At 43.1% G+C, this 17449-nt stretch overlaps 1 protein-coding gene across 1 annotated transcript in view; it reads right to left on the reverse strand.

Annotated features, from left to right (window-relative positions):
* The window catches only part of MED13L (mediator complex subunit 13L), a 185786-nt gene that overhangs the window by 95764 nt on the left and 72573 nt on the right, over positions 1–17449 (reverse strand). The window contains exon 3 of the mRNA XM_057411295.1: positions 2286–2370. Within this exon, the coding sequence (XP_057267278.1) occupies positions 2286–2370 (85 nt within the window). The remainder of the gene's footprint in view (positions 1–2285; positions 2371–17449) is intronic.

Below are 17449 nucleotides of genomic sequence, written 5' to 3' on the forward strand. Positions count from 1 at the left end.
ACCTAAACTTCTGATGGCTAATTTGGGTAGTGAGGGGTAAAAACCAGAACAGTAAATACCCTTTCTCGGCCTTCCCATGGATAACATAAACCCAGCACCTCTCCTCCCGTCTCCCTGGTCACAGCTCCCCTGCCTTCACTCACTGAGGTGATGCGGAGGAGGAGGGGGGGTGTGGGCTCCCCTCCACCACAGCTCTTCCCGCCGCCATTGCCTCTCCGCCACAGCAGCTCCTCTTGGCGCTCTCCCCCTCAGGCACTGGCGGGAGAGGGGCTGCGTGGCGGAGCCGGCCCGAGGCGGTGGGCACTGGGCGCTGTGTGCACCGAGCTCCACGCAGCCATGGCTGGTCAGAGCGACGAGAGCGTGACAGGGACACCGGGGGGGGGGTGGGAGGAGAGAACCTGCCCTTCACTAACCACAAACAGAAATACAGCTATGAAAAATAGTCATTTTTTAAAAATAAAATTAATAATAACTAAAAAAAACCCACAGAATTTCAAGTACACGCAACGGCTCTGTCACTCTGCTAAGATCAAAAAGAAATTCAAGATTTCTTTATTGATCATGCTTTATGTAAACAGAGGATAAAATGGGTTTTTAACAGCCTGATTTCTAAGATTTGCTATGGCAGACAATAAATAAAGAAAGAAAAGAGTGAATTAACTTAAACCCAGCTATACTCCTCTGGTTTAGTGGTAGACTTGGCAGCCCCGGGGTAAAGGCTGGGCTTGATCTTAAAGTCTTTCGTAACCCAGCTGATGCTATGTAACACTGAGGTAGCTAATTGGAGATCCTCCTCAGCCAACTTGATCTTGACCTGTCACCTTGACAGTCAAAGACTGTCGCTGAAAGGAAGAGCTCTGAAGTCTTGTCAGTCACAGCAGGACAGATCCGTTCTGCTGACCCCAGCAACTGTCTTCAATGGACGTATTAAGATAAAATAATAACTACAAGTTTACTTCACAAGCTTAAAGAGTTCCAGTGAATAAAAACATCCACGATAGGAGTCATACTTCAAGTCAGCTGACTGGGTAGCAAGCATTGATAAACATGTATAAAGTCACTTTTCCCTTTTATACTGCTACAACACAACCAGGGTACATTCCAGATGTGGAATTTCATTTTTATATTGTTATCTGCTCTAAGTAGTCTATTGCCTATCCCCTAAAAGTCAGAAGAGATAGTAGTCTATTGTCTACCCCCTAAAAAGACAGAAGAGATAGGAAATAGCACACAACTACTCCTTGTACCTGTGCACATCACTTGCTAGCAGATACAGACAGGTAACTAACAGCCAAGAGGACAGTTGTAACACTCATGGAAACACCACCTCAGGAGCATAATGCAAACATGATTGCTAGTAAATCTCCAGCAAAGCAAATGCAGTACTGAGACAAGATAAACCAATTTACAATTAGTTTATCTTCTGAAAGAGACAATATTCCATGCTACATGTTGTAAAATGAATGTACCACAGAGGTACAGCTGAGGTGCATTGCATGTTGTTGCTGTTATTATTGCTGTTATAAATGCAGAAAAAGTGGGAATAGCCTAATAAACCTGAAATACAATACATGCAGGTGATGATGACCTGAAGTAAGAGAGGGGGAATAAAATGCAGTAGTGGAAGATGCAGTACCATACACTGAAGGCCTAAGGACAAGATAATCTTCAGTAAGATTAACAGCTAGATAGCTGGATTAAGTTGGAAGTGTATTAACTAATCACATAATAACTCTGCATTCAAGTCACATATACATACATGTATATGTATAATCGAGACAAAGGCAAGTTATTCCAGGATACATAAGGCCTGTCAGAATCAGGAACTGTTAAGTTTCACTTGAATATTGTACATAAATTTAGTTAAATTGTAACATGCATGTAACTAAAGCCTTTAATGTTATCTGTTAAGATACTATTTAACCTCATCAAAGGGGTTGGAGGTCAGATACAATCACTCTCTGTAAGCATGAACTCTATCAGCATCTCAAGAAGGTGAACCCTTTTGTTTGTTGTTAAAACAGCTCCTGAGCAAGAATGCACCAGAAATATTCACTGACATTATTCACTGTATTAGCACTGAATTAGTCTGCACCACATTTTATGATACATCACCGAAGTCGGCAACTTAAGAGATCCATCCCTATATACTGCCCCTCTTGCACTAAAGTTCTACCCCTTAAAAAATGTAGTTTAAAATCAATAAAATACAAATGCTGTGTAGGTATCCCACAGTATTTTAAATAGCAAAATGAAATATTTGAGTGCAATGGAGTTTTTCTTACCTTTCCAGAAGATTATGAATTGCTTTGAAGAGCAGGGTCCTACACTCATAGGAAAGTCCATTCTCCCACAGTCCTTCTTCCACCACTACAAAAACACAAAATGTCAACATGCTCAGAATAGGGAAATACAAACAGTTGAATAAAACATAACTCCAACAGCTTCAGTTTTCAACAGCAGCATGTTTCATGAAACAGTTTCAACTATCACCTATTGCCAAAGGAGCTTTGGTCTCCCCTTGCTGAAGCCGCCAAACACGAAAACACAAAAGCATAAACCCAAACACATTTGCCCATAGCATTCCGCATTAAAGTAAGGGGGTAAGGAATTCATGATCATTCTTTGCCAGGACAGATGAGAGAGCCTTTAAAACTTACCCCCAGATGCAGGCAATCAAGAAACAAAGTGAATCATTAAAGGTTCAAGATCAATTTACGTAACTTAAACAGCGTTAAGCAACGATACTGAACCTCGGCTGTCCTCACTCCGTTGCTTCTGGATGCTAAAATTACCAAGAGTAAAACTATTTTTGGCACGCCTGTACCAGATCCTAAATCTTATTCAGCCAGAAGATGCAATCTCAGCTGCAGAGTAAAAACAGATGATTAAACAACTTTGTCATGGAGTAAGAATTCGTTAATTGAGTTCTGTCATTTCAACTGTACAGGACTACTCTGCAGATCTTCAGAAATGCAAACATAAAATTCTACAGCATGTTAAGAACTGAATACTTAACACCCCTCCTTAGCCAATTTAAAGGATGAAACCTTCCAACAGCATGTCTATCATGCAGAGATTATTATCTAAGTATAGTTTACTCTACAATCAAGTTTAAAGTAAAGCTTCTAAGGGGTTTCTGCTGTATGAAAAATACTACTACTGCCAGCAGTCTTCAACGGCAGCTTCAAAGCCTCAAACCCCAGCATTGTTCATCATTCTGCTGCTTCTCCCAGTAATCGTAAGTCATAGAACCTCAAACAAGAAGAGGCACATTTTATGAACGAGTAGCGTTGTGATATGCTAATATTGGTAATGGAGTGTCTCTCCTTTAAAGAACAAAAAAGCCAGGGCTTTAGTACCTAAATCACCTTATCAAATAGCACAGTTGCCTTCTCAGAAGGCTGAAAAGGCAGACTTGTGCTTTGGGGCTCTAGCATGAGCCAAATCTCGTTCCCTGTAAAACCATTAAAGGCCCTTTAATGCTTGCAAAACCTTACTGACACTGAGCAATGTGCCATAGCTGCTTGCTAGATAGAACCTCACATGGCCTGAAATTGCATGTTTAAAAGAGTATTCCTAGGAAACTTCAGAATCTCCATGCATTTTTAGAAGTGTTAATGCACAAATCCTATATAGTTCAGCTGAAGCCCGTAAGCTGTAAGACTGCTACAGTCTTGCACTTCAACACTCCACAGTTCTCAGATGTGTAACCAGTTCTATGTTACAGTATGAGAGATCACACTTGAGTTCACCCTGATGCAAATAAAACGACAACATTTTAGACAGTCACAAAGCTGACACAATCGGTAAAAGTCAAAAGAAATTCACTATTACACTGCACTGAGCTCTTCTTGAGTTTCACTCTAATAACATCAGTGCACCCATGCAAGGAGCCAGTACTGTCCCTGCATTAGGAACTTCATGCAAAATGGGACTGATCTTACAGGAAACTTCTCGCTGCCGGTTCTGATGTTCTCAATTGTAACTCACTACCTGCTCCCCATGCACAACAACAACAAACTCATGGGACCAAATTCTTCAGGCACTGAAAGAATCTGTTCTTTTGCCCTGCCAGCTGAGAGTGGCACAGCTCCTCTTTGGGATGCACCACCCTACGACTCTCACACAAACTGAGATCCTTGTCCCTAGGACAAGGTCAATGGATCTCAGCAGAAGGGGCTGAAAATGAGGGAATGGAGAGAGGCAGCACTCTTCCCAGTACACAGTTATCCTGCGCCCTGGTGACTATGCAAGGGGCTGTGTCCCAAAGCCTAGGAAAAGCAGGAAAAAGCAAAGTTAATCTCACAGTGCCTCATAAGTACATCTCTAGGGTCAAGTGTGCTAATAAGAGCTCAGGCTGGCTGAGCAGCAGTAAGCTGAGTGGGACAGTGAAAAGGGCAAAGTCTCAAGCGGTATCATCCCTCAAACATTCTGATTTTCCAAATTGGTTTCTTATTATTCTGCATTCGTAAATTACACATAAATTTAACTCTTAAGGATATCACAAGGTATCTTCATAACCGTTTTCCTGTAATAATGTCTTTGATTCCCAGATATATTAGTGCACTATTCTCACTGTATTTACCTATAATACTTCTTGATCCTACTCAAAATGTACTATTTGAAAGGGTGTATATATGGCTGTTGCAGTAAAAAAGGGCATTAGAACTGCAGCATTTCACTTCCTCTCTGCTCTTTGGCTTTCTGATCCAGCCTCCAAAAGAAAACAGCTTAAATAACTGGAGCAAGTTACAATTTCAAATGGTGACCAGTAACAAAAATTGGCCAAACACTAGAGATGAGACTATCCCTGTGATCTGCCAAATTCTTTGCACTGTGACAGTGTAATTAGATGCTGTATTTCAAAGAATATGTTAAATTCTTTATAGAAGTCAGTAAATAATTGTCAGTCTCTGTCTGTATAATAATTTGGGATGCTCAAGGCTTTCCACTCAAGCCCTCACCAGCCTCTCAGTGCTGCCCGACAGCATTTTCAGGTGCAGAGCTAACAGAAAGCAGGTGCTGCATAGATTCTGAAACATTCCTATGCCAAGCACTTATATCCTGTCCTGAAGTTATTTTCTGTTACTCTAGTTGAAATACCCTCTTTAGAGCAAACAAACTGGACACTACACAACAGCTGTGAAACCCATCGTCAAAACCAGAAAACTTGTAAGGGAAGAATAAGGACTGAAGTTTAGTAAGAGAAAGAGTGCGACAGGCCAGGTAACTACTTTTTCCTCCATGAAGTAAGAGAGGAGGACAGGAGTTGTGGAGAGGCAGCAAGGCAGATGGGAAAAAACCATGGGTCACTGCTTCCTAGGACCTGGGTCGACGAAGCCACCACTGATCTGATCTATTGTTTGCACAATTCCATGCTGAATAGTGTCAGACTGGGTGACCTCCAGGAGTCCAAGCTCCTTCTCACTTAATGTGACCTGTGAGATCTACTGATCCTCTAGCATGACAGATTCATGTAGATAGATATATGTATCTCTATCTCTCTGCATATATATATATATATATATATTTCTCTGTACATGCTACCTTTCCTAAGCAGGTGAACATGTCAGAGTAGTCAAGGATAACAACTGTGAGTAGCATTTATTTACTTGTAAAACAGGCAGTTCATCCTCTGCTCACTGTATGTCCTGCAAATAGAGGGATAACTTTACCACTACACCAAACCAAGCAAATACTATGCGTGTTTTGTTGTTGTATGGTTTGGGTTTTGCTGTTTGTTTTCTTTTCCCATGAAATCAACCTCTCAAAACAAGCAGCTAAGTCTGATAATACCCTGTGTCTGAGAGTCTGGATTCTTGGAGAAAACCAGGAAGATAAGGTCACATCATCTCTGCCATTAACTGTAATTCTATAAACTGCTCACTTGAGACACTCTAACTTGTTTATCATTACTTTATCATTCCATTATATGCTCTTTAAATCTACTGCAGATAAAGAGCACTAAAGCAGCATATGGATCCAAAAGGAACTGTGAAATCTGCGGTATCTTCCAAGAGCAGAAAAAGGTACTTTTTCTTAAAGAAGAACTATTTGAGCTTTGTACAAGAATATTCTATTCATTTATCTGAAGAGGCATCATTGTTTCAATGTGTAAGAATTAAGAAAGCGAAACTACAAAGAGTCCTTAAAATGTTCATGGAAAGCTAATAAACCACCGAAGCAATACTTTAACAGATCCAATGGCAATAAAATACCTCTGTGTAGGCCAGCAGGGCACTGTGCATTCCAAATAATAGCTACTGCTACAGCTGAGTACCTGCTACCATCATCCAACGTGCAAGTGTGTACAGGAATAAGGTAAAAAGCCTTTCGGCCAGAGCACCTGAAGGACACAATGCAGCGTGCTTCACTTGCAAAGAAACCATCCACAGAGAAAATACTTTCAATTGCCTCGTTGCCAAGATACTGTTGGCAGAAATAAAAACCCAAAAGAGAAAAGGTGTATTTGACACCTCTTGTCCTGGATTACAACTGCGGTGCTAAATCTCACTGCTAGTCTCCACACAGAATGGGAATCGTCCTTACCCTTCACAGATCAAGGTTTTAAATGTTTGTTAACATTCAGCTTTCACAGGTTCAAATAAAGGAACAGACCATTTGTGCTCAATTTGAAGTTTATTTTTGCAGACGAGATGTTAAAAGAATGGAAGGTAACTACAACAACTGAGCCTTACTCTGGACATTTATAATTTAAACACCCTTAATGAGCAGCTTAGTTGGCTTGGGGTCTGGTTTTATCTTCAAGTCAGAGATATTAAGGTCTTCAAAGTGTCCAACAATTTTTATGAAGCCAGCCATGTTCTCAAATAAAAAAGAGCCATTATAAAAATTTCAAGGAGAGAAGTCATAGCCAAATATCAAAGCAAATACTTCAATAATTTTAGCTCTCCCAGCAGAGATACTGGAAAGATAATAAGATCTCTGTTCTGCTTCAGTGACCAAACTGACATATTTTACTTAAAAGAAACGTAGGGAGGAAGGAGAGCCGGCGAGTTGAGACTGCGCTGGCACTGCAGAGAGAGTGGTACCTTTAAGAAGCGCAGCCACAACCATGTTAATAATTCAGGTCACGCCGCCTTCTGCAGTTTAAAAGTAGAATTAGTTTCAAAGAATACATATTTCCTCAGAGCTATGTTACATATTTCCTTTTAATGTATCATATTGCAGCAACAGCCGAAATGAACGTCTAGACATCAAAACCAAGCCTTTATTCCCACCTACTGTTTTTTTACCTCAGGCATCAAAACTAATGAAACCTATTATCCAGAACACTGACTTCAGTTACCACATCGGCCACTGCAAATACGAAGAAACACTCTGGGACAGGACCAGTTATTCAGCCATTAAAATTACTGAAAATCAATTTCTTGCTGCACACTGCAGAAATGCCGACAGATTAAAGCCGGACACATGGGACACGCAGATTACTTGGAGGGCAGATTACTATGTCAAACTGCTGAGGAAGGGGAGGTGCGCGGCTACTCAGGATTCATATTCGGAGCAGTAGATGCTCCTTCTTACTCTTTGATTTGTGTCTGCTCGTTAGCATGAAACATGAACAATGGGGGGGGGGGATGTCTCCCTGCACAGATCCAGTTTTGAAAAACACACAGCCAAATAACTCGTCTAAGATCAGAAATTCAATTACTAAAAGCAAGCATTTAACTTCTCAGTTTAATTTTTATTAATGTGGCCTAAAAACAATATTTCAAAGGCCAACCAGCATTTTGAAGCATCATTTCTTCTAAAAAATTGAGTTAAAAGAGTAACAAAGCAAAGCAATGGTACATTAATTCTGAAAAACTATATTATAGCCATAAAAATCCAATTAAACTCAATGCTCCTGATCGATCATTGCTACAATGCCATTGATCACCTTGTAAAATCTGCGTTTGAAGTCATTAGTGATTAAATTGACTTATTACTAAATCAGATTCAACCCACTTAGAGATCTAATTTCCTTGCACTGGTTATGATTGGAGGGAAATTGGACTTCTTACTCTTACAGTATTGAGAATTCATCTTGGTTCTCCCTCTCCCAAGTCAACTCATCAGCCAAAAGAGATCTGAGAAGAGATGTTCACCATTTGATCCATTCATTTTCACTTATTTGCAATCAGAGATTACAAGCACTTACAATCAACATCCTTCCAAGGTATCCCTAACAGCACCAGGCTTCCAGGGAAATCAGACAATTGATGAGGACTATTGCTGAAGATTGCCGTTCAGACACAACCCAAGTTTGCATTTCAATGGAGCACCATTTCCTATACAAAACCTGACACTCTGGAGCAGAGTTGACTATGAAACTAAAATTGCAGCAGCACTTGAGAAAGATAAATAAAACCTTCAAAAGCAGCAGCTGTTGGGTATCACAGGAATACTACCGGCTTTAATTCTGTGCATTGAAACAAATTAGCATAATAGCTATTTATTGAAAAACAGATGGTAGGTAACTATCTGCACTTAAGATTATTCTCACACTACTTAAAGTATTACTTTCATCGCTTCCTCACTCCCGGTAAGGTACAAAATTGTTTTCATAAAATAGACATTAAATGTTACAATTTCATCCCTCTTCCTGGCCCATACTCTCATATTCCTTCACACCTGCACAATTGCTTTTGCCTTCCCACTCTAACACCACAGCACCAGTCGGGCCTGTAGGGACAGGCCAAGGGGAATGGCTTTAACCTGCCAGAGGGGAGACTGAGCTGAGCTCTGAGGCAGAAGCTCTTCCCTGTGAGGGTGCTGAGGCGCTGGCACAGGGTGCCCAGAGAAGCTGTGGCTGCCCCATCCCTGGCAGTGTTCAAGGCCAGGCTGGATACAGGGGCTTGGAGCAAGCTGCTCTAGGGGAAGGTGTCCCTGCCTGCAGCAGGCAATTGGAACCGAATGAGCTTTAAGGTCCCTTCCAACCCAAACTATTCCAATTCTAGGATTATCTCAGTACATGGTTAACTAACAAGGTTTCAAAGGGCACCAGGAGCAAACTGGTCACACAAAGTATGTGACCACTTCTGCTGCTTTAGAAGTTCACTTCAAACTATTTCAAAAATCCAGGGTAACATCTAATTCTCCAAACCCAAAATTGTATCTATGAAATCAGTACAAACATTGCTGGGTAATTGTAGCTGGAGTCTGCTTTCAATGTAGGAATGCAGCATCAGCTATGCCAGAGCTGAGCAGCTCGCTTCAGAGATATGAGATCCCAAACCAAACAGTTACGTTTGGTGTGTGGTTTTTGCTTTGAATGCTTTCCACAATCACCAGCTCTGTCCCGAGAAATAGCAAAATGAACATAAATATGGCAGAATTTTTATGCGGTTTCCACTGTTTCCTAAAGTAAAGCAGGAAGTTGTTTGCAGTGCAAAACCCGCTCTCATGTGCCAGAAAATTCCCTCAAATCCCTGATTTACACTGTGCCACCGGCTGTTTGTGTTCAGCAGTTTTAGTTCCAAACTACTTGATATTTCTTTGCAGAGGACATTCCCTATAAATGAAAAGCATTAACCTGACCATAGTGGAAATGAACTATGAGTTTAGAAGACTTCCTCCTTCTTCCTCTGAAGTGGCTCCTTCAGGGCTCAGGATGACACGCAGTAAAGAAGCACTTGCTTACATTTACTCCTGGGAGTTTCTAGCGTTTCCTCCCACGTCTGAACTTTTCACTTTCTGTTTCATCTCATTTCCCTCTTCAGCTCTTCGGTGTAGGGGCATTAAAAAAGAGGTTCTCAGAAGAACATAAAGTAACCCAAAAACACTGGAGGAAATGAAGTTTTTCTTAAGTATTCCTGTGCTTTCCTAAACCCAGGAAGCAATTTCTACTCTGCAAACTTGATTTGCTCTCTTATTTCCCCTTCCAAATCTCCAAGCTCTCTTCATTTCCTCTCATTTTCACTGACTATACAGGACTTTCATTCAGTGCAACCCTTGTTCTGCACACACCCCCCCCCTCGCTTCTGCCTTTTGATCTTCCTAGCTTCAGATAAAATAGAACTACAGGATTATATCTGCATCAGTAAGATCTTCCTCTCTGCACTGATAACACAATGAGAATGTGGACTTTTATCTTTCTTCTCTAAACAGGAATGTTGTTTTTCAGCAATAGCATGGTGAGCATACCTCCCCATCCCCTACAGCCAAGGAGCTCTGTCAGCAGTTACAGAAAGTACAAGGGCAGCGAGTCTCTAAAGAGACATTAGAGCAAGTTCAGCCATCACCAGCATAACGCAAGGCTTGGTCTTAGGAAAAATGCAGTTCATATTAATCCACAGCTGGAAAGCGAAAGGAACCAAAAGTCTTTTCTCATTTTTAAGGTATGCAAGACGTCATCCTTGAAATACAGATGCATCATTTGTAAAGTGGTAACGCGATGCTTTCTTCTCTCTTCTCAAACACAGGTTTGCCTTAGAAACAACTGCACAGCTGAAGGCAGATGATTCCATTTCACACTGCAGTTCTGAGGAGGAAGACCCTGAGAAACCTTCCACTCACCAGCGCTGCCGAGCCACCACCCCTGTGGCTGCAGGGAGAGCGGGATGCCCAGCAGCTCCCTGCCTGCCCCACAGCCGGCACCAACGCGCTCCTGCAAGCTTCTTAGGGAGCATTTTCAGGAGGCTCAGCCCTGGCTACAGGCACTGCGCAGCATGACCAAGAGAACATGGAAACACGATTCATTAGACATGCCTGGAGTGATAACAATGGAACTGCTTCTTGCTGCCTTTCATTTCTTACATTTCATGGAGGCTAATGCATTCGGTTACACAATGAGCCCAGTAACAGACAGGAAAAATATAATCATCTTGGAGAAAGCCAGCTTCTTGCATTCTTATTTGCTGCTTTCCAACGTGCTTGCAGGCTGGCACCGTTTTTAATTGATCTGTTCAGATTAGAAATGTAAGACAGACAAGATCTCCATCCTACCCAAAGGCATGTTTCTAGAGAAACTCAACGGTGTCACGTTGCCTGGTCTCTCCATGAATCTTCCTTCCACCAGTTAGGTTGTACTGTGTTGAACAAAACCCAGTAATATTTCAATCTCAGTGCCAGGCTTATTTGACCAAGTAAATATTTGGTTTTCCATTGCTAAAGCTGGAGTTTACTCTAGTGTGTACAAATTAAGAGTTGTGCTATTTGCTCTCAGTTCACACTTCCTCCTCGTCCCGCGTCATTACTCACAGCCCCCAGGCTTCTATTTTCTTCTTTTCCTTTACTTATTTTTCCCAACCTCATGGTTATACAAATATCAATTTTCAGTGGAAAGCCTTCCTTTCCTTAACCCACTTGTAATCCCATATTGCGAGAACACAAGACTGTGATTTAACCAAGGAATACAGGACATATTTTCACAGCAGCCTCCCATTTTAAACATACATCATGTACCACAAGCACGTAACTGCTAAAGGTTGTAGGTGTGAACTAATTCCATTCTATGTGGAACATATTAGATAAGTTCTTTTCATGGCTTCTTCTTGAAAACTAGAAAGAGGCTTGAGCAAACATTTGCTTCCCGTTCATCCACCACTTGAAAACAACATTTTAAAGCTTCTTTTACTGCTTGTGTTCCTGCTTCCCCACTGGAATTCATTGTAATATTTTACATGGAAGTGACCTACAAAACTGACTCTGCAACTCCTTTACTCAAAACCTTGCTGAAACCCAAGTTGAAGCCATTTCAAACCCCACCCACCACTCACCCAATTTCAAATAGGAAATAGCAGCAATAGGCAAAACCCAATGTAATATTGTTGGCAGGTTTTTTGAGTAAGCAATAAATTTCAGCTTATACACGCCTTCGAAGCAGAGGGTCAGGCTTCAGCAGTAACCAATATCACTGCAAATGGTCAGATTTGCAAATGAAGTTCTGTGTTCTCAAAACAACAGGGAAGCTTCCAGCCTCTCGGTTCTGCTACTCGGTTTTGGGAAAAGAATTCAAAATGCATCTTAAAATGTAGGCATAAAGAACAGCCTTAAAGAAGTCCTTTCAACAAGTGACAGTGTAACCCATTTCCCTCAGATACACGTCTTTCTGAGAGAACAGGAGACTTTCAAAACCACAAAATACAAGCCTAGAAAAGACTTCAGAGACAAGACACCCACAGCTGGCCCATTTTGTTTGCTCTTGACTGGATTTCAGTGCTCCCCACGTAGCACATCAGAATACGCGGTGCTCCTCTGCAAGCAAATCCTGGAGTCTGCCACTATTTAAAGTGACACAGAAGCGAAATAACAGCTTTTGAGAAACACCTCTGGGTTTTGAGCTCCACCAAGGAAGCGGCCTGGTATCTGGGGAGCAGAACGTGGAGCAGGTTGCCAACATACCTTGGTCATCTCCCGAGAGCCTGCCAGCAGAGGGAGCCGCATGGAGCCAGGCCCTGGCTCCGCGCTAGGATCTGGTTTTCAGATTAAGACAAGGCTACAAGATCACACATGCTAAAAATAAACCTCCCGGAGGAAAAAAAAAGACCACATTCAATCATAAACACATCAGGAGAGGGCAGGTTTGAGTAGGAACAGTTTCTGCTTTTAAAGTAAAATCCTCGATGCGAAACAACTTAAAAAGCAGAATAACTTCCTTGAAAAATAATCGAATCAGTGCCCCGTATTCACTCTGTGTAATAATCCCTTGAGAAAGGCTAAATGAGATCTTTGAAAACCTGTGTCCATTACTTCTACTGCTTGAGCTGAAACTCTCAGACTTCAGTCATCTTTGATACCTAACTGATATTGTTCCACACATTTGGTCTTTCCCGGGAAGTTTCCCAATTTCTGTGCTTGAGCCCAGACCCCCCCCCGTGTGCTGGGCTGCACCCCCAGAGCGTGAGCAGCAGCTCAGGGAGGGGATCCTGCCCCTCTGCTGTGCTCTGGGGAGACCCCCCTGCAGCCCTGATCCAGCTCTGGGGCAGCAGCACAAGAGGGACGTGGAGCTGTTGGAGAGAGTGCAGAGGAGGCCATGGGGATGCTGCGAGGGCTGGAGCAGCTCTGCTCTGGAGCCAGGCTGAGAGAGCTGGGCTGGGTCAGCCTGGACAAGAGAAGGCTCCTGAAGGGGAGACCTGAGAGCAGCTCCAGTGCCTAAAGGGGCTGCAGGAAAGCTGGAGAGGGGCTTGGGACAAGGGATGTAGGGACAGGAAAAGGGAGAAAGGTTTTAACCTGCCGGAGGGGAGACTGAGCTGAGCTCTTAGGCAGAAGCTCTTCCCTGTGGCTGCCCCATCCCTGGCAGTGTTCAAGGCCAGGTTGGACACAGGGGCTTGGAGCAAGCTGCTCTAGGGGAAGATGTCCCTGCCCATGGCAGGGGTTGGAACTGGGTGAGCTTTAAGGTCCCTTCAACCCAAATCATTCTATGATTCTGAGGTTTTAAGGCCACACTTAATCTGGCTGCCGCAATGATCAGGGACTGGGCTACAGAGGTGGTGTTTCGTAATGCTGACCTTCACTAGCACTACCTTTTACTATAATGACCGTGTTGGCAGCATCCTTCAACACTGGAATCTTCAGCTATAAAATTAATGTCTGTGGGTGTGCTCAGATTCCTCCTCCCCCTTCACAGAGCTACCAGAGAAGCCTAGCACACACTGGTTGGTATGGCTGGCCAGGCACAGCAGGGCTACAGACACCACACAGCCCCAGTCCATGATCCTAAAAACTCATCACCAGAACACAACTGCCCTCCCTTCCTTAACCAATCTATGCCAAGCTGCCTTTTCAAGCAGGGAATACTGCAGGTGCTCTTCTAGAAGGGGACAGAAAAGCCATTTCCTAATCAGCATATTATCATCTATAAACAGGGAAAAGAAAGAAAATGAAGATGACACAACATGGTGCACAACAGTGGGGATGGAAAAACATCAGTGAAGGACCAGAGAGCCATCCTGGAACTCCGTGCACAGTAACAACCTGTGCATCCAGACTTTACAGACTACCTGGAACCACCAAATATGACCCTAAGGTAACAATTATTAACTTAAAACCAGTCTTGTTCCATAAGGATCTCTTCCAGGAGAGTTACTGCAGACAGAAGACTCAGCTGAAAATGATCCCTGGATGAGAAGCACAGACAGGAACAGCCCGCAAAGAGACAATGACTTTCTGTTTGACCAAGAAAGTGACACAACTTCCCAGTTCTTTGTACTTGGAGCTCCTCTGAAAGCTCCGGTTTATGAAATTTGAGAGAACACATATAGAAAACAGCCCCCCTCCAGAGGCACCTCCTGCGTTCCCTGTTGGAGCTATTTCACATCCCTGTGTTTCAACAGGAGCCCTCTCCCGCACCACTGATTCTGCAATGCAAATGTTGTTCACTCTGCAGCCTGTTGCCATGGATATTGACATGATGTCATAAATCCTTACATCTTCATTGCAGGCACAAAATGAAGGGGCTGGTAAGCAGGACAAGAATAGGAACTCATCTAAGAAAGCACATCAAGGAATCAGCAACTGCTGTACAAATCACAAACACAAAACCCCACCACAATTTGTACTGTTGGCATTGTTGTATATTTCTCTACTTAAGTACCTAACATAATATAAATCAGCTGGTTTTGTTCTTATTTTATTGGACTGTTACCTCCTCAGCAACTACTGCAACAGCCCTTCTGTGATTTAGCTTTTCACCCTGGTTGAAAACATCTTGGCTGCTTCTGAACTCCCACTTTACGTATCAGGCAGCGACGACCCATCCCAGCAATGCCTACATGACTCTTGCCTCCTTTTCCTTCTATTCCAGCTACTTCTGGACTTGCCAGTTCCACTCAGTGCACATGGAACACCTCAGCAGTGTGGCAACTGCAAGTACTTCATTTCTAAACAGGGTTGTGGTTTCCCCTTAAAAATTATTACCTACCCAGAGTTTTGAACTTCTGCTCTCCGAGGACTCCAGGAATAAATAGTAACAAAGCCTGCCTTTGCTATTGAGAGGTAGTTAAGATTATAATACGTTAGTCTGCTTTATCTGTAGATATACCCAAAGAGAGAAGAGTAATTTAGTTTAATTTGAAGTGCAATACACTATAAAGCACACCCAGTGTTCACAGCCAATTTACAGCTTTCAGGATGAGGAGAATCCAGGATTTCTCTCATTTTCAATCAGTTAAAACTGTCTTGTTTCATCTTTTTTCCCAACAGTTCAGCTTTTCTGAAAGTGGATTTCATTAACTCAAAAGACCCACAGCAACTGGGGAATGAATGGGCACTTCTGCCTGCCCAGACGTGCCAAGCTAGGACCTACAGAGGAATCAGACCATTCACATGAGGCAGGCATCAACATCTACCCATTGCCTGCCTTCACAGTCACCAAGACACCAAAGATCCACCCAAAGACGGAGGCAGCACTATTGCAAGGAGAGTTCTTTACCTGTCTTACCCACTCTACTACTGTGATGCTCCCAGCCTGCTGTGAAACCAAGTTCTTTGTCCACCACTACAGAGTATTCCCTTTATCAGCTCAAACAACTGAAAACACCTCAACCCTGATCTAGGTTTCAGAGGTCAAGTGGCACCTCTACCCAAGTCTACTAGTTCAGTGAAGAGTAACTCACGTACTACTTTAAACACTGTGTAAAGTGCTCTTCCCCTTTTCAAACTTACCTGAACTGCATTTGAAATGGAGAAAATCCAAGCCCTCCCATTCAAATCAGCCACCCAACATTGACCCAACAAGTTCAGACAACAGAACAGAGCTCATCTTTCACAATCTAAGATGACTTTCCCCGGTCTTCTGCTTTGCCATTCAACATAATGAGGAGTCTTCAGCTTTCCCTCCAAGTCTGTCACTACTTTGCTTTCAACTGTAATTCATTAAATACCTTTTTATTGCTGTGCCCTCACCTATTTGGGGGGAAGAAGCATGTATAAAGAGAATAAATATATAGGAAACGAAGCACTTGCCATTCCAATCTCTGACACTCAAACAGCTGACCAAATAGAAAACCAGAAGTTTCTTTATGTGTTTTAAAAAGAGAGGTATTCTGTAACTGAGCTTCACAACGTTTGGAAGATGTTCTAACTGCTTGCCTTAACCTGTTTAATTCCCTTGCTTACGAGATGTGTTACTACTGCTACAATGAATGACAAACAGTAACCCTCCCGTTACACCGAAAGCACAATTGCTCCCAGCAAGCTGCATTTCTCTGTGGTCACATCAGCATCAGTTACAGCAGACACACAGGCATGAGGTGTTTTGGAATATCTGGTCACAAAGGGTCACCTACAGTGTTTCCACGCCTATTTTTAATTCAGTAGCTTAAAGGGCAAACCAGCCACAAGCTGACATCATCCTGGTCGATGTCTTCCTCTGGATATTGGAAACCAGACAGAGGAAAAGAAGTGTCACAGCAAGAAAATAATTGGAGAACAGGGTGTGTTATCCTCCGCATGCCAGCCTCCAGCTTTATGTGTGGAAGGCTCCAGAAGGCGAGACCTTAGAGCAGCTCCCAGTGCCTCAAGGGGCTGCAGGAAACCTGGAGGGGCTTGGGACAAGGGCCTGGAGGGACAGGCCAAGGGGAATGGCTTTAACCTGCCAGAGGGGAGACTGAGATGAGCTCTGAGGCAGAAGCTCTTCCCTGTGAGGGTGCTGAGGCGATGGCACAGGGTGCCCAGAGAAGCTGTGGCTGCCCCATCCCTGGCAGTGTTCAAGGCCAGGTTGGACACAGGGGCTTGGAGCAAGCTGCTCTAGTGGAAGGTGTCCCTGCCCATGGCAGGGGTTGGGACTGAATGAGCTTTGAGGTCCCTTCCAACCCAAACCAGACCGATTCTATATACCTTTAAAAATATGGAAAATGGAGGTTTTATTATATTTAAATGTAATCCTGTTTAAAAACAGAGCTCTAAGATTATAGCTCAGCCTACCTACATTTTTCCTAGCATCTCGCTAAATTACAACTGTATATTTATGCATCCCAGAAGAAAGACCTTTGCTGTCAAGCAGAAGGACCTACGCACAGAACTCTTTGGGAAGACTTAATTGAAATCCAAGCTGACACTGTGATCCCAGCAATCCCCGTGCGCCCTGAGCCGAATCCCAGCTCTGGCTGACCATGCAGCCCACGTCACCGCGCATTAGCTTCAGCCAGCACTTGCACAGCAGTGAAGTGTTTCGTCCTTTTGTGCTTGCCTCAGGCCGCAGCCTCCTCCCATGCACATCAAACCCACCCAGCGGCCACTCCTGCAATGTAACAAGGAATTGCAGGATCCTGACTGCGTGTGACAGGGAATCCGTGGGATCATTATCAAATATAGCGCAGGAGGAGAAGAAGAAATACGTTGTCAGGCTGTTTTAGCATTTAGATACTATAATGGACATCCTAATTTTACCTTTCTATCAACAATTTGTGTCAGGAAGTAAGCACACATGCAGCTATATACCCAGAAGACACAGCAAGAGCTGTGGCCGTTCTTCATGCAAGCAAAACCAAGCTGATTGTACAGA

The sequence above is a fragment of the Pezoporus wallicus genome, unplaced genomic scaffold (assembly GCF_028554395.1).
Source record: "Pezoporus wallicus isolate ANWC-B61680 ecotype Strahan unplaced genomic scaffold, APGP_CSIRO_Pwel_v1 contig_6401, whole genome shotgun sequence".
Taxonomy (NCBI): Eukaryota; Metazoa; Chordata; class Aves; order Psittaciformes; family Psittacidae; genus Pezoporus; species Pezoporus wallicus.